This window comes from Sinohyriopsis cumingii, chromosome 7 (assembly GCF_028554795.1).
Source record: "Sinohyriopsis cumingii isolate HCF-2022 chromosome 7, ASM2855479v2, whole genome shotgun sequence".
Classification (NCBI taxonomy): domain Eukaryota; kingdom Metazoa; phylum Mollusca; class Bivalvia; order Unionida; family Unionidae; genus Sinohyriopsis; species Sinohyriopsis cumingii.
In genome coordinates, this window is record NC_142967.1 from 48,302,282 (window position 1) to 48,321,499 (window position 19,218).

General features: G+C 35.3%; 1 protein-coding gene across 4 annotated transcripts in view; it reads right to left on the reverse strand.

The window, feature by feature from the left end:
* Positions 1-8,094: 8,094 nt before the first annotated feature.
* LOC149795169 (RNA-binding protein RO60-like) overlaps positions 8,095-19,218 on the reverse strand; it is a 38,235-nt gene continuing 27,111 nt past the window's right edge. For all 4 annotated transcript variants that reach the window (XM_089964889.1, XM_089964891.1, XM_089964887.1 and 1 more), the window contains 2 exons: positions 17,302-17,565; positions 8,095-15,889 (listed from right to left, as the gene is read on the reverse strand). In XM_089964889.1, the coding sequence (XP_089821015.1) occupies positions 14,455-15,889; positions 17,302-17,564 (1,698 nt within the window). In that variant the 5' untranslated portion in view covers position 17,565 and the 3' untranslated portion in view covers positions 8,095-14,454. The remainder of the gene's footprint in view (positions 15,890-17,301; positions 17,566-19,218) is intronic.

Below are 19,218 nucleotides of genomic sequence, written 5' to 3' on the forward strand. Positions count from 1 at the left end.
GGTTTGCTCAACGGAGTTATCTCCCTTCTTCAGGTAAGTAGTATCAGACCAAAAATATAATTCGAGGTAATTCAATTACAGGTATAATTTTACGATTTAAATATAAAATAATTACTTATATATGGGCGAAGAAATAATCTACGCTGACTGGGCCGCAATAACACAAAAAGAAAAAGTATTTATCGTTGATTTTATTGCTGGCGAAATCAACACATCCTCACTTCACCTGGAATACGCGAAATTAATACTGAATAAACTAACAGTGACAGAAAAAAGGTTCTACCGGCAGAAGATTTAACAGCGACGGAAGATTCTGCGGTTGTACCATCTACGGAAGATTGGGATTCGGAGGCTACTCATTCAACATTCACGCCAGAACCCGGTCATTACAACACAAAACTCATATAAATATTAGTTGCAGTAATTTCAACTTCGTAATTTCTTCTTCCCGGCTATCACGGCGAACTTCACGATTTGTCTCCATCATTGATATTGGAAGATGATTCTTTGATCATATTTTTTAGAAAAAGCGGATCTGGTTATATTTTCCGCGACAGAATGTATTGAATACCTTTCAATATCAAAATATTTGCCAGCTGCATACATCGATTGAAATATTCTCTCTTCACCCGTCTCTAAATTTATAGATAAAACTGCTTTGGCAGTTTTATTATTACAACCAAAACTGCTTTGGCAGTTTTATTATTACAACCGGTGTTTCCAAATCTGCAATTCTGATTTTGCGTGACAACCCTCAGATTGGATAAATTTTTATTAAGTTTGATTCCATCAATATGATCAATCACAAGACCATTTTTAATTATCCCAAAGAAACATTCGAAAATAAATATGTGACAATAATATATTTTCTTCCTATCAGCAGTAAACTGGACATAACCAGTATTACTAATAACACCAACTGGTCTTTTCAACCGACAATTTCTGATCACACCATTACGATTTGATGCGTAATTACCAATGACAGGATGCTTCACAAACTCGTAAATCATAATTTGTCTGAAAACTTAGTTAGATAGTCCTCTACGGATTTTATAGATCTGTCACTGTCATTATTTTTTTTTTTATCATAATATCTTTTAAGTTCTCTGTATCGCTTACCACCACAGCGAGCATATAATTGTGTTTTTCCTCGTACTCCAGCACCACATCGCAGGCAAGGTATTGGTCCTAAACTACCATTACGAACAGATTGTGAATGCTGTCCGCAGAATTCGTTTTTACAGGATTTATTACAGCGAGTCAATGAACCGACCATCAACCAGTTGCACTGGGACATTATATATAATATTTTTCATATAAATACTTGTTTGAAATATAATATGAGCGAGTTCGATAGATTATCCCGAATCAAGCCCTGGAGCGTGGATAAATTTAATCTCGACAGAATATCTCCATCATTACCGATGCGAGATCTGGTTGATCCGAAAAATAAAAGCTTGATTAATAAAATTCACGGCGCCAAGAAAGAATTTCACACAGATGGTGCATCTCATGTACGGTCAACGTTCAAGATTATACGCGACGATATCATCGACGCTACGATGAATGACGAGCGAGCAGCAACTGTCATTAACTACATTGATAATCGCAAATATCTTTTCAGAATAAAATTTGTCGTGTTAACAGAAACAGGTAATTGGATTATCCGTGACAAATATGATCCTGTACACAAGGGTGAAAAAACTGTCGTACTAAGTAAAGATTCTAAACCAGCTCTATTAACTGGCATTGACAAACCGTATAATGAGCGAGCGTATCCTGTGACCGCGGTTATTTATGGAATCTATGTGATAAATGAAAAACCCAACGTTAATAAACTGGCGCCGATGAAATTTTCAAAAATAATCTGTGTGGCTGAACGAGTAACAGAACATTTTACCGTTTCTACTCGTGGAAACGGCTTAACGGATAAAAGACGTAAAATAATAAACACGGGGAGAAATGGTTCAAGATACCGGGGCGTCAATCAAAGATGTGGCTGAACTAGGGAAAAAACTAAAATTCCCAATAACCGTATCGACGATAACAGGAGAAATATTGTTTGAATCAAAATATAAATCAAAAGGTGTTTCGATAGAAATTATTGATCATAATGCACACGCGTGGACTAGCGCAGTAAAAGTGTTTCCACGAAATCGAACTGTTAAAATTTACCGCGGAGACATGTTTGATTTTATTAGCGAAATAAATAAAGACGATCCTGTGTCAGTATGGTTATTTCAGAGTTCTTGGATGGAAGAAAAAAATAAATTTGATCAGTTTGTGCGACCTAATGGCGTTATTTATCGAGAAGATCTTCTCCACGAGAAAATGAAAAATCTTGCACTGCAATATACTGATGATACTGACGAACTATTGAGCAACTGTTTTACTGTTCCGTCAGTTGCGGCTCATTTTGCCGGAAAGAAAAATTCGTGGAAACCAACTAGATTTGATTTCCTCAATGATATAATATCCAGTTGCGTCGAATACGGACACGGCGGATTATGGAATACTAAATACGATCACAGAGATGTTATTTCGGTTGATATGGTCGCGTGTTATCCAGGAAGTTTTCTCGGGTACGGAGATTGTTCTGTGTATTTTGAGCGATTCGGTCATCCGACGCACGAGATGACACGAGTATCAATAAATGGACCATTACCGGATTTTGATCTGACTGGGTTCGCTCGTATCGAGTCATTCGAGTTTGCTACGGGACTTCATCCAATTTGCTATGTTTTGTTTGGAAAACATTTTTCAGAAAAAATGTGGGCACCAATAGTACTGTTACGGTATATGCTTGATTGTGCGATGTTAACACGGTTGATTGTAAGTGAAGCAATTATATCGTATCGGAAACAAACCGAAGTTTGGTTACCACAACAAAAACAGTATTCTGATGATGAAAACCCGGATAAAACAGATTACGAGAATAAAATTACGAAAGATCTTGGCAGAAAAATAATTGGCAAGTTCACTCAAGGAGGATCATACGATCATAAACGACATTGTGCAAGATTGATCATGGACGATGCTGAGCTAGATTTTATAATCGCTGATACAACGAAGAAAAACAAGTTTTTAAGTCGAGAAATAGCTTTCTTGTCAAATGGAACTAGGTACAATTGTGAGCTACATGGACGGCGAGTCACCTCAGTATACTCATTTAAGATCATCGATGCTCGCATGTTTCGATAAATCTATTATCGATGATGAATAAAGTTTCTAAATTTGCTGTCAGAGTTGCCACGGACTCGTTTTATATCGATAAAAAATATTCAGGATTGTTAGAACAACTACATATCGATACTTGTGCACAGTGGGGTTCGTGGAGAATAAAAAAAGAAAACATACTCGATTATTCCGAATACGCTGATGTTACGATTAAAGATATTTATTGAAAAAATTTCAAACACTGAAAAATTCTTCTGCACCATCGGTGTACGATCCAATAACCAGAAATAAAACGGTTTATCTGAACGGACCGGGAGGGTCTGGTAAGACGACACGAGCAATCGAATTATTTCAGAATTCAGATATGATCGTTTTAACTCCTACACATAGACTCGCGCGAGAGATGAAACAACGAGGGGTACAGTCGTGTACTTATCACAGCTTCTTCCGATGGAAGGGTGACGCATGGACTTCTTCGAGGATGGGTGAGAAATATATTCCTCGGAATATCGTTTGGGATGAAATATGTACAGTACCGTTAGAAACATTAAAAACGTTTCTTGATTGGCTATTAACAAGAAATACTGCTGTAATAATGTGCGGCGATCATGGTCAACCACCACCTTTTGTTGGACCATCTCCACATGAATGGCTGAAAGATTTTGTTGACCACTTCGAAGAAGTCACTGATGATCATACAGCACTTGATCCAGAATTAAGGGAGTTTAAAAAATTAATCAGACTACAGTCGAATAAAATTCAGTGTGAAGTAATGCGTGAAGTGATTTCAGAAACACCCATGAACGACTTTTTGCGCGCGTGGAGACCAAACGATCTGATAGTTGCAAGCAGAAAGATAGAGATACACTTCAACGAGAGTTATTTCAGTTACAACGAGAAAAATTTCCAACGTTCCCAGTTCCGTTGTTATCGACCAGCAGATACGCTTCGACAAAATATTGACGTTGATATACCAGAACAGATCGAGAAACAGAATTTAGTACTGAATGATATTGTCGCAGTTGACGTCAATGTTGTTGAAGATGCGCTAAAAACAAATAAATCCCCGTGGACGCTAGGATATGCGATGACGATTCATTCATCTCAAGGATTAACTATTACTGATACAGTTGTTTGGATCGTTGATGATCGTATTGAGTGGTCAAATTTGGTTTATCTCGCAGTATCTAGGGTCAGAAGAATATCTCAACTATGAAGGATTATCATGAACGAGTCAGTGATCAATGATGATGATGTTGACGGTGACATAATAAGAAAAAAATTAACTGGTTATAAACAGTGTGATAAAAAAAATAAACGTGATTTTGATCTTGACGTTGAATTTATTAATACGCTGAAACAACAGCAGAATAATCACTGTGCGAGTTGTAATTGTATAATGTTATGGCGGTATCTGAAAAATGATCCAAGACAATTTACCGCAGATAGAAAAAATAACAATCTTGGTCACACACGAGAAAACACGATGTTGACCTGTCTTGAGTGTAATTGACGCAGGGGTGCTAGTTAAGTGATTTGGGTGGTAATTGAGTGTCCTCGGGAATTATTTGTAGTTGTTCACGTACAAATCCACGTTGAGGAGCAGTTGAATCTAGTCTGTAGATTGCTGGTCTGCCAGTGGATCTTGTCACGGTGGATATCTTGTGTGTCGTAATACTCCAAATAGGATCAGTCGCTCTTTTTTTACCACCTTAAAGTTCACCTCATTCATATAAATATCTTACGGTCACATTACCTAATACTGGCTGTGTTGAAAACTTACGTCGTTGTACGGGTATATTTTTTTTGGTAATTGCGTTAATAGGTTTCATATTGGTTGTTCGAGTAATCTCATTATTTAATGCGGCTATCACACTTGGTAATCTTGCCATCCATTCGCGAGATCTTTTATATTGAATGAATTCCTTCGCGTATTGAAAATCCAAATAACCGCTCAGCAAGTGTTCGATTAAATCGTTCAACAATTGCCTGATCACGATGAATTGCAGTGTGTCCTCGTCTGATTTTGATATTATGTTGTTTCATCAACGAAGTTACTGGACCAAGAAATTCTTTGCCAGGATCAACTTGTAATAGATTTGGCCATCGTAGAGGTCCTCGTTGATAAATTCATTCAAACGCATCAGCTACTTCAGATGCTGTTTTAGTCGTTAATGGTTCCGCATCTTTGTATCTACTTGCAACATCAACTACAGTTAACGCGTATTTGTATGTTTTTCTACATGCAGTATCATGTGGTAAAAACAGAATATCTGCTTGATGAACTTCATTAGGAACACTAACATCGAAATACGAGTACTGAATTCGTTTCGGTGATGGTAGGTAAATGTGCCATATTGCTTGTTTGGATAACCACGCTTTAGCAGTAGATTGCTTGACTTTTGCTGCATCAGCGAGCATACTAATTGCTGCTTTACCCCTCCAATATCCCCTTGGACTATAATAAATTGATTCCATTTATAATTAACCAGCCCCTAATACGAGTTTACCTTTTATTGCAGATTTTACTAACCAATTAGCTAATGATTCTCCGATATTTTTATTTTTTACAGAATCTAGTGAATGAATCAATTTCACATCTGCAATGTGCCTATGTTGTAGATCTTTATTTTTATAAGCCACATCATGAACGTGACACGCTTTATCAATATCATTTATGGGATACTCATCTGGTTTTGGTTGATCTTGATTATCAAGCCTGATATCAAGTCGGGTACCAGGACCACAGTAATTATATACTGGTAGATGTTTTTCTCCAGGATATTTAGCCCATGGAGTTCCTGGGAGCTTTGACATTAATTTAGCAATATCACTGCCATCTTTCATGGGTAAAAAAGAAAACTTTTTTCTGTTACATACTGCACACTTTCCACCATATGCTATTCTCGCATTTTTTGTTCTAACCATAGATAGATCATTAGTTGGAGTCTTAACTTTGCAACGTAAACAATATAAATTCATATTATTTATATATGGATATAATTGATTTCTCAGCGACACAAAAACAAGAGGCAGTTAAACACCATCCTGCGTTGCCAAATTCAATCAGAATGATAATAATAGGTCCATCTGGATCGGGTAAGACGCAATTATTACTTAATCTGATAATGAGATGGTTAAAGTGGGATAAATTGTATTTGGTAGCACCATCAGTTGATGATCAACGATGTTATGATGTACTTAAAGATTTCAATGAAAACGCAAGATTACTGGATGAAGATAATGATGTTATAGAGTTTATCACTGATATTGATGAAGCACCGAGCGTTGATGTTTCAGACAGATTTATTATTAATTTAGTTGTATACGATGATGTGATGCTGGACAAACAATCAAACCCTGCCAGAATTTTTTCACGTGGCAGACATAAAAACACTGATGTGATCTATGTTACTCAGCGATACACACAAATACCAAAAGTGATCAGAGATAACTGTAATATTTTAGTTATGTTTAATGGAGTTCATACGCATATGCTGCGAAATATTCATCAAACTTGGTGTAGTGGTGACATGGATATAATTAAATTCAGAAATTTCTTTTCACAAGCACAATCAACCCAGCACGGGTTTATAACAATAAATTTACATGATCCCAGAACAAGATATCGTATTGGACTCGATAAAATTTTTGGATAAATTGATTATAACAATAAATTTACATGATCCTATTGTATTATACTCGATAAAATTTTTGGATAAATTGATAGCAGCAGAGGGGGTGGGGACCTATGGTATGTAAACACAACTCTCGGTCAGGTACGTAGTGACCTCATTTTTTTATTTCGGAAGAAGCTTATATTTTTAAGAAAATTAGGTTTCAGACAAGTGGTCTGTTCGCCCCCTCTGCTGCTACTCCAGTATAAAAAGGAACAAATTCATTGACTAAATGTGTGTTGGTGTACAATATATAAAGTTCATTATAATTTTACTAATGGTCATTTTCTTAATCTTGTTCAACTGCCAGAAAGAATTTTCACCTTGGGGGAAAATGGTTGCCAAACATTATATTTTAATTGTCCAAGGCCCCTAGACATGGGATATTTATATTCATGCGACCATGCTGGAATAGGTTACCAACCTGTATTGATAATATGACCAGTCAGAATCAAAATGGTTTTGGAGACGATTCGTCAGCCTAATAATACATGTGTGAGATATCATTTTAATTTAGGAGCAACTGGAGATCAAGAGAAATGTTTTAGTCAAAATCTCATATTGATATGATCATCTGGAGTAGTAATCAAATTTTCCACTGTGTGGGCCATATTGGATGTCAGATCAACACCAATTTCACTTACGACAGGCTTGAGATCATAAGGTCTATGACCATCCATTTAGGATTATTGATAACAATATTTGGAAGATTCATGCAATGGTGGCTATACTAGATGTCAGCCCTGCAACAAACAAAACATCATAAAAAGGTTATGTTAAACACCCATGTCATGATTATCCATTCCGAGGTAGTAGTGACAAGATTTCAAGATGACTGCCATTGCAGCAATATTGGATGCCTCAGATCACCATTTTTTTTAATGTATGACCTACAAGACTATGGTAGGAATGTGTTTGTCAAGTTGCATAGCATTTCTCCCAGTGGTTTAGGAGGAGTACTGACAACCAACTTGTGCAAACAGGTTCTAGATGACCAACAGACAGAATTAAAAGGCCATCACATAAGCTTCTTAGTCTATGACCAGTAGACCATAAAATACCACAATGAATGAACAAATTTACAAGTATATAAGATACTATAAACACTTGCAACTGTGTTGTTAAGGAACAGTAGTATAGTTTAAGCTTAAAAGAAATGATCTACTGCTGGAAAGAAGCCTGAATGGTTCAGGCAGTAAACAATTTTAGAGAATTTGTTATGGGAATTTTAAAAATCAACTTTTCGTTCCGGAAAGAAAGTTTATTTTGCACTCAGAATATAAACAAAGACAGCCTATACTATATATTAAAATATTAAAAGTAAATTTCAAAAGTACACCAGAGTGAAGAATGACATGTACTTGTATAATGTGTTGGATCAAAAGGTCATAAACTGCAATATGTAATATAAAACACTTCCACATGTGCTTGTGTACAAGTTGAGACCAGCAAAAAGACACATCTGCCAGTGCATTAGTGCATTATGTAATGACAGATCTGAGTCTGTACAATTTGCTGTTGAACTCAAGTCATAAATGAGTATATACAAAACTGCAGCTTTCAGTCTTAGAACCAGTTTAAAGGAATATTTAGTGCATGAAATTCTGGATTTTCTGATTAGAATGAAGAGATTCATGGAACTCTGCCTGGTCCACTTCATTCAAATTTGACAAATCTATCAAAATCTTACAAACTGATTTGACGTTCAATATACCGGTAGATGTTTAATCTATATCTGTGCATTACACACCTAGATTGTTACTATTAGGGTGTACAAAGTGAATTATGTAATAAATGTACACAAATTCATGTTTTGTGCCAAGTCTGGGGAAAGAACTTGTTTTATATGGCATATATTATATATATATATATAGGTATGTACATGCAGCGCTCTTGCACAGGGAGCCATTTTCAGAGGGACAGCAAATCAGAGAAAAGGAGTGCAAAAATTAGACAAGGGAGCTCCAATGAAAACAAAACCTTTGTTTTTTTCTTCATATGAAAATCTTTTCATTTTTTCGCATCTTACATGTTTTTGAAGTGTGAATACATGGGGGGGGGTCCAAATGTATGTTTCGCACAGGGTGCTGTATTGTCTGATGCAGACCCGGGTATGAATATATATCTCAGCTTGATGGTCTTAATGTAGAGCCATATACTATATAAAAATTGTTCTTTCTGCCAGATCAAAACAAAATGTGTATATAAATGTATGTATATATATGATATCAATGCTTCAATTTTCTTGCACAATAATCACCTTTTAGTTTTTCAGTTTAATAAAGCTAGGATTATCATTATTGTATCTTGTAAAAAGTTTAATGGAAATTATCAACATTTATATCCATCTAAAATGACGGTACTAATTAAAGAAAAGCAAAACTGGTCCCGAGACCATTAATAATGCTACATCCAGTAATGTTCTAAAAGTGCTCTTTAAAACAATTAGTCAACCAAATCATAACTGTACCATATTTAGTCAGCATAAAAGTGAGACTTGTAGTAAATACATAGCCTCATTCACTTGATGTTTTGAACAAAACAATCATGATAACAGTTTTAGGCATGTAATACTGCACTAATTTAAGTATTCATTAAACAAAGAAAAATGTTCACCTTGTAAAAATTTAGTTTTTCCTGATTACAACTGTTGTAAAGAATATTGCTGTAAAAAATATCCACAGTAAAGATTAATGAAAATTATATACATTTATTCAGTACTAATTAAGGAAAAGTAAAAATGGTCTCTAAACGTTAAATATCGACACATCACCAAAAAATGAGCTAAAAGACTTTGTACTGTTAAAAACAACCAACCAATGATGCCCATCTAGAATATTATAATCTACTAACTATAAACTTACTATCATTCATGCTTGGTGTCTTTTTATCTTGTTTACTTAGAGACTTTATCAGGTCTTAAACATGGATCTTTTACATGTTTTATGATGTTTGACCATTCTAAGAACAAAAGAATGCACCTCCAAAGCAAAGAGCTTACAATAAAGTTAGTAACTCTTGTTTATGATGGTTGATGTGCACTTATTTTTCTGAGCTTTCACCTAATGAAATTCATGCAAATAAGACAGAGTGGTTATCAACAAAGGGAAGGTATATTCTTTTGTTCACAAATGACACAAAGTAAATTTTTTGTTTTTAATCAAGAAAAACAAACCTTGTTTAGATTAAAATATTTACATGGTACATACAAATTAAACAAATTCTTGATACTGTAGCATATACAAATACCAAAATGAATTGGTATGGGGTACTGTACCGGACCAGTGAAAATACCCCAACAAATGACACTAACAAGGGCTCATGCAGGCTTCTTTCTAATGTTACCCAAGACTTTTGAGAAAAATAAAATTTTGAATACAATCCCTATTTTCTTAAGATATAAAAAAAATTAAAATAAATAAGTTTCATAAAGTAATGCAAACTGTTTAAGTTTCACTAAGTAACTGCCTAGTAAGAAAAAGAACTGAAGTAAATTCTGTAACCTCAAATACAAGTATTGTAGTAAAGGAACATTACATTAACTCTACCATTCTCCTCTATGTGAATAATCTAGATAGAACACCACTTTGAACCTGGAACTAATGCTCTTTGTATCTAACATTTTTGGGTTTTTACAAAAACAAAACAAAACAAAATTCTGCATGTGTTGCTGGTGAAAATTGACACACCAAGATTACATACTTTAATATTAGCAGAGTAATATCTTTTCCACAGCCACAATGAAGAAAAATTGTAAAATGAAAATGCAGTCTTACTATCCAAGAATTCCTGTTATACAAGGGGAGAGACTGAAAATCCCACTCTGGACAATAAGAAATGAATAGGTTTGTACAGCTCTTGCTGCAGTCTCTATTGCTTGCCAAAATAAACAGGTATGTGTGGACAAAGTACTCTCCAAACGCCAATGTAAAGAGTCTGAAGTAAAAACAATGGGTGAGGTTGAAAAGAAGGGTTGGAGAAATAATGCACACTCCATTTCAGACAACTTTTTTTGTTTTGTGACTGCACCATTGCTAATTTTGGGGTCAGTACACACAGTATTTACAGATAGATATTTTAAGCATCTTAGGTAATTGTTCTCAATAAATTTACAGTTAAAAGCAAATACACCCCTTTTCTGAGCATTGGGTGGCCAAGTGGTCTAAAGTACTCACCTTCACCAATCACTGGGTTTAAGTCTCAGGCTCAGCCACCGTGGGTATGTGAAAAAGCATGCCAGTAGCTTCCCGTGAGTCAGTGGTGCTAATGCTTACATAAATGGAAGCTGAAATAGTATTTTATTTCAATATTTTATTGTATTTATTAGATAACATTTATATTTTTCTTTGCTATAAATTTGTAATAATTGTGCTTGTCAACAGAACATTTTGTCCCCCCCACCCCACCCATGCCCTTGGGCAAGTTGTTGTATTGTAAAGTGCATTCATTTATTTTTCCAAGGGCAGATGCAGTTGGTACAAATATATTTTACTTCATTTATTAATATGCATAAGCCAACTCTGTATAATATTCAATGGGGAAGGTGTGTCCACACCCTGGTCGATACAAAATATTACCAACAACAAAGACAATGATCGTTCTGTATTCCTTGTGTGTATTGGAGGCAATCATTTTTCCTGTCAAATAATATTTTGTTCCTTTCAAACAATTCCATTTTGTTATCTGTTCTTTATTCCATACTGGCTAAGTATTCTTCCATAAAGAATTGACAAAAAAAAACTCAATTTTTCACAGCAGATATCTCTGATTTATCTTTAACCATATTCCCCTGTCCTTAATTCTAACAAGTCAAACTGCTGAGGACAATTAAAGCTACAATTTACAGTCATTATCTAATGTAATTACTAACCCTGGAGGGTCTTTTTAGGCAAGTTAATTTTGTAAACCAAACTGGCTTTTATATTTGTCTCAATGAAGCATGTCACACTCACTCTACAGGCCCCCTGATATGGGAAAAAGGGCATAATATCTAGCAATGAGACTATTTTTCACCAGACCTTTTTTCTACTTTTCATTCATTTTCGAAAGCTTTATTCCAAACCATGACCTTTACAAGCAGTAGTTTAAGGGTCATTTTTGTAAGACTTATGGCAAGCACCACAAAACACAATCAAGATTCTCATCCTTGAGATCTGATGTATGGCAGATATAAACAGATGGATTACGGACAAGAATTATTGTACTTAAATTTGTCAACACCAATGATATTTTCAAATTATCTCACAGATTGAAAAATACTCCAACTTTCCTATCTGACAACATGAAAAAACTGATTGTTGAATTATTCACTTTAAGTCATCACTGCCCTTCACATTTCTCATAGGGAGCCCCAGAAGGTTGAGTGGTCAAAGGCACTCACCTTTACCCGTCATTGCCATCTCACCCATATCCAAGTTAGTTTCACTTCTTGGCCTCAGCCAAAGTGGGCATGTGCAAAAGTTTGCCATGGGTGGGTAGTTCTTCACTTGGTTTTCCTGGGTTCTTCCTCCAATAGATTTACTGGCCACCATCCCTAGGCTATCATGTTCTGAAAAATGGTATTTAACCTACAAAACCACAAGCAAACCACAGTGCTTGTATCTTTTTCCATCCAATGGTGTAGTGATGTAACAGCATCTGTGTTAATCATGAAAGCCCAATTAACAGTCCACCATTATTTTCAGTCCACAAATTTTACAGTTATTCAGTGTAAGCATTGCATTCAATCAGCAAAATAATACAATGATCCACATTACCTTTGATATGGACGATTGTAAAGCTAACCTATAATCCTGAGTGACAGAAATGAAACCACACTATCCCAACTAAGGAATAATAATAATAATCATAATAAGGATGAAGAAGTAGTGGGAACAAGGAAAAAAATGTATATTTGGAATAATACAAACATGGTATCACCATTTCCAAAGATCAATAATTATTATTTTTCTTGAAAGACAATTATTTTCATGACACAGACTTGCCATCCCTAATAAGATCATCTTAGTAAGGCAGTAGATTTTTTCACACAAGTTTGACCTGCTTTCAGTAAAGTGTAACAAAATATCATGTACTGCTTTTCTCAAGTTGGAAAACGTGTACCATATTTAAAAAGTTCAGCATTCCAAAATGATGCATCAACAGAAGACATTATGTTAATCTGAAAAGTTTGTAAAGTGCACATACACCTTATTTACCTCTAGTACAGCTGCACAAGCTTCAGTTCCATACCCTATGCAGCTCAATGGCTTGTTGCTACCTTTCAGCTAGTGTAATTCTTGGGTTTTTCTTTCTTCATTTCACATTATGAAATATATCTTCTGCCACATGACATATTCAAATAGACATGTGATGTCCAATAAACATAATTGTGTCCCTTCCTCCTTTTATTCAGAAGTCTGAATATTCACTTTTATTATTCTGTACTGATTATTAAAACTTTTAAAAAATTCTATAATCAACAATTTGATCATGCACATGCTTCATGTGGAAACATTATGTGCAGTTTAAAGTGTCTGAGGCAATACTGAAGAGTTAGTCTGGTTCTCTAATTCCACTAAAGCTAATAAAATCCAGATCCAAATCAAACATGGACAAGAAAATTATCAGGATTTCAAGGATCATTTTCGTAAGACAAAATCCTAAGGGTTGGCAGGTCTGCATGACAGGTACAGATGGATACCTGAAATCCATAAAGGTATCAATACATATACAAGTACTTAAAATTTCCTAGTCATGATTTCTGAGTGATGCATGAGCCCCTCTTCATCATAGGTTTTGTGTTTGTTTAAAAGACAACATATAATTAATATACACATGTACATAAAACAATTACAAATGTAAAGATATTTTTATCATAATACACTTCTGTAGTAACGAATCTCATCTGTTTTCACTGGTCAAAAATACTGTGTGAAGAACATTTTATACTCTCCAATAAAAAACACAATCAAAATTAATCAGTCACATTGTATATAACAAGAAAATATTTAAACAGTTTTAAAAAATTGAAAATAAATTTTAAACCACAAAAAGACACAAAATTAGCAAGATGACAACACAAAATGGCTAGTAAGGGCATGAATTAAAGATTACAAAGTATTAAACGCCAGAATTACCAGAGTGATTAAATATGCTGATCAGCTGCAAGAAGAAATAAATTTAACAAATTCAAAGTTATAGTTTGTAACATAAGATTTCAAAAGATAAAAGGGACTGCATAACAGTTTATATCTCGAATGACAAAACTGAATGTACTAACATTCCAAAAATAATGCAAGAAGTATGACACTGGTTAAAACAAAATTTATATATAACTTTAGGACAAAACCAAAAGGATAAATTGTTGGAAATTTTCAGTCAAACAAAAGCAAACACATACCATAATAAGGTTGCACAATATTTTATTGTGTTCAAAAATATTTGACCATAATGCAAAGATAACAAACCCTAGTATACATTCATGCAAGTATATTATTCAATATAGGATCAAGATATAAACAAACTGATGCCTGCAAGTTTCCTTGCAGACGAGCTTATCAAATGTTCTCCACACATTTTCTTCAATTTCCCCCATACCAATTTGTGGCTGTTGTGTTGATTAAGCCTTTTCAAGAATGAACTTATTCATGACTTCAATGGCCCCCGAATCAAATCCAACAATATCCAACATGTTGGGGTCATCAGGATCAGCGATGGTGAATCCATTTGAGGACATGCCCACCACAATCAGCTTGGCATTGTAGATCTCGGTCTTCATTCTGTAGTCCTGAATGGCCTTGAAGGGATGGACTTTCCCATACCACGTCTCATTGTCTGTGTACACAATGAAAACATCAATCTTCTTTTGCTTTTCCATTGCAAACAGCATGGGCAGAGCACAGTCAGTACCACCAAAAGGTATCTTGGACGATTTCTCAATGACCGCATTAAGGTTATCTTCCTTTGTAATTGGAACATGGCGAAGTTCATGTGAGAAGGCAACAACCTCACAATGTTCTTCTGTTCGAAGGGTAACCATCATCATGGCTGATGCAGCATCGCGGCATGTGAGGCTTTGTGTCCCCATGCATGGTACGCTCATGGATCCACTAACATCTATAGCCAGCATGTATCGCTTTCCAGTCGGTTCAACAGCTTTAAAGGCCAAGTAATAAGCACTGTCAAGTCCAGTCATCACCTTTTCATTAGGATCCCATTTCAGGTGTCCCTTATCACCATGTCCCTTTTTATACTGATTCAAAGCCACAAGAACATTGAAGGGGTGAACTCTGGCTTGCTTCAATGATTCTACTTCGTTCAGCCTTTCTACAATTGCTTTCTCATACTCCGATCCAGCATCAAGAAGACCCAGGGATGTCATCTTTCCAAGATTACGGATCATTGCAGTCATTGGCATCCTCTTCAAAAGGGCTTCCCAAACTGCTTTAGAATTCAAGAGTGTGGTTGGAACATGTTCACGGACAAGCCTGTGCTCTTCAATCAGTTGTATCATCAACTTCTCATCTGTACATTTTCTTGCTTTTTCAGTTGCCTCCAAGAAAGCAAGGATTTTTTGCAAATTTGCATCATTTCCAAGGTCTTCTTGTAACTTCTTTGCTGCCTCATATCCTTTGATAACAAACCTGACTATGACATTCAAACAATCCTTTTTTGGTTTGATGTGTGACAGACGGAGCAAGTCTCTGTGTGACCAATCTTCACGTTTTTTATACTTTGTGATGAGCAAAGACAATACCATTGGTTTATCTTCTGCAAGTTCTTCATACCAGTTGTTGATGGCTCTTCTGTGTGCTCTTCCCCATCCGGTCCCATTGCTCTCACCTTCAGCATACTTAACAAACATAAACAGATGGGTGGGAATTCTGCAGACTTCATTCAGGCAGTTATAAGCCGCTTTCTTGGTTTCCTGATCATTTGATCTTGCACACATGGCCAAGGCAAAAATGACAGGTCCTTGCTTTGCAGCTCTCCCTTCCACACTTATTTCTCGTATCAATTCCACAAGTTCTTTTCCTTTTCCCTCAGAAATCAAACTGAAGGAAACAAAAATGTTGAAATTTAAAAGTTTTGGAACATTATTTTCAACAATTTACTTCTCATGTATCTTTACCATTGTTTTAAGAAGGACAGTTCCTTCAAGGGCTCAATATTTTTTTTAAAATGGGCAAATCAAAATTTAGTTTATATTTCTGCAGATACTAAAAACATTAGGTGAGGTGTAAAAAAAAAGTTCTGCATTTCCAGTAATAGCTTAACAAAGGTATGATCAGTGTACGTGTGATTTGGATTTTTAATGCAGCTTTAACAACTTTTCAGTCATATCACTGCGATGTCTGCAGTGTGGCAGTTTATAGTGATGTCTAGCACTGGGACATCATACTACAGACATGTAGCATCACGTCCCACCCACGCATATTACTAAAGGCTCACTAATTCATGTCACTTTTCTGGCTCTCATAAAAATCATTATAAAGAGGTATTTCTCACTGTACTAAGATGTGCATGTCTGGTGGTCTCCTCTGGATTCTTTTATTTTATCTACCTTATTGTATTAGTTATTTGTTTTGTTATGTATATTTGATTTAATTATATCTGATTTAATATATATTTATTTCAATTTAATTGTCTGTCAGTTGTACATTTTTTATTTTTCATTACATGATATTGTAATGCAAATTTATTCACTAGAGATACCTTTTTTTCACAAAATAGTTTGACCATGACTGTTTGTTTATAAACACCAGGTGTTGATCTAAATCCTGACCTTGTTTCAGAATTTGTATTTCTTAGAGTAAAAATGACTGGTTTTCGTCAGGGACACAATGATCTGTAACAAGTGTTTGCTTCTACAAACTTCTAGAAGATTATCACGTGACCCTTGTTTACGTTTTAGAAAGTCCATATAACCCATGTTTTGGAGAATTAATCTCAGTAGAAGCAGGACTGTTAAACTGTTAGTTGTATCTTGTGCTGTTTGGAGTTATTTCAAATTACTTGGTTTGGAGTTATTTCAAATTACTTGGATTCAAAAGGATTCATGCAATATTGTGGAACAAGAACAGTTTTTTATAAAAATTTATTCAGCTATCAGAAACCGGAGTGATAATTTTTATTTCTACAAGGAACTGTAGACTTCATCACTACAGATTGCAGCATACGTCAGTCTTCAATATTGGATTCTTCATCAGGATTCGAAAGTGAAATCAGGATAACATTTTGTTATTAGGACTACTAAAATTTTATTCTCTGATTATTTTTTGATTTGATTCTATAAAACCGTAAGTTCATATTTTTTCATTTTTACAGAATTTTCCCAGGGAAATAAATTATTGTATATTTCAAAGCTTGTTGTTTTCATTCTTTTTTGTGTTACTGTTTATTCGAGCCTAAACAAGTGACACAAGAGTTTGCATAAAATAGCCATGTAGGTCAAACCTGTACATACCGATCAATGCTCTTTGCATTTTCTCGCTTTAGCTGCTGTTCGGAAGCCGTATAGGTACCTCCTTCGCATCCCATTATCAGAAAACGCTGGGCACGCTGCATGTCATCAACCTGGAAATTCCAACCTCCAAATGCATTTTTAACTTGCTTGCGGTGAATCTGTGTCCTCTGGCTTTGTTCTGGACCACGCCTTCTTGCTGGTGGATTGTGCTGGTATATATCGGCATTATCAGGTTCCAATTCCCTCACTTGTAAAGCTCCCATGCTATAAAGGCATTAAAATTCATTATCAAATTTGCTTCTTGCATAAAATATACCTCACAGGCTGTAACAGATAACAGCACATAGACATGTACTTTCTGTACATGTATTTGATATTTTCTGAATTTGTCTTCAACTTTCCAAGGGTTAAAAAGTATATTCCTAGCGCACAGAAATACAGCAGTTCATCCACAAGTTCTGGGGTTCTTGTCAGCATCTCTCCCATTTGGAATCTCTCTGCCAGAATGACATTAAAATTCACTTGTGGCTCAAAATACACGTTTCAGATATGACACAATTGCAAAGTACAGACAACATGCACATGTTCATCTTATTATTTCCTCTTAATTTTTTTCTCTATCTTTTATGGGAATAAAATATGGTACCTCTTGCTCACGAAAATATGGCCTTTAATCATTACAGCCTCTTGCTAACATTAATACAGGATTTCATCATTACAGCCTCTTGCTCACAGAAATACAGGGGGCCCTGAGTGGCTGAGTGGTATAAAGCGCTCACTGTTCCAGATCACTACCATCTCACCGCTGTCTGAGTGGTTCAATTCCAAGGCTAGCATGGGTACGTGGGAAAGCCTGCCAGTAGCTTCTTGTGGGTTGGTGGTTATTCCCTGGGTTTTCCAGGGTTCTTTTTCCACCAGTTATACTGGCCGCCATGTATAGCCTATCTTGTGCTGAAAAATGGTGTTAAACCCTAGAACAACAACAACAGAAATACAGCCTTTTGCTCACAGAAATACAGACTTTCATCATTATAATAAATACTTGAATTAAAAAAAAACTCTTATTGAAAACGTTTTCTTCAAAATAAAAGCTTCATTATAACACTAACCTTTGATAAGGGGCTATCGTATTTTTGGAGCACTGCAAGTTGAAATTTACATCTAGCAGCTAAGTACAACATATCCTGATGATTTCACAAGACTATAAATCTGACTGTTTGGGTTTTAGAGTTTTCGTGCTAAAATGCTTTGAACGTTGAAGCCATTGGGACAGGAAAACTTCTGAATGGTTTACTTCCTTGAAATCTAGAGTTTCATGAAACTGCATACAAAATAAAAAAGTATGGTGACAGACTTCCAGTTTAATTTCAAACAAAAAAACAGACAAACGTCCAAGAGGATTTAAAATTATGCAATTGCACATGATTTTATTAAGTATATCATACATAGGTCAGAAAATGATACTAATTGTAAACAATCTTTATTAACCAGGAAGTTTTATGTCTCGTATTTTTGATGTATCATATTATATATCCTAATCTGATTTACATTAGTATAATGCTACATCCCAATATTAATGTACTGTACAGTTCAACCATAAAGTACAAGGTTTCAAGTGATTTCTAAAACATTTGTAGCTCCTTTTGATCTAGGTCATTGTTTGACAGCTAAAACTTAAATGTGGGCAAGATCCAGAATGGAAAATTCCACAATGCTTTTCTGGCAAACCTAAAACAACGAATGGTGTTAAATAATAATGGAACCAAATCTGGTGACCAGATTGGAAAATCCAAGTACACAGATAACCACATGCCAAGACCCCTAATAGGAATAGTGTGAATGGTAACTCCTTTGTAATTTTCAAGTCTCATTATAATTTGACTACCAGTATTGTTTATTCATTTCAGTTCATTTATT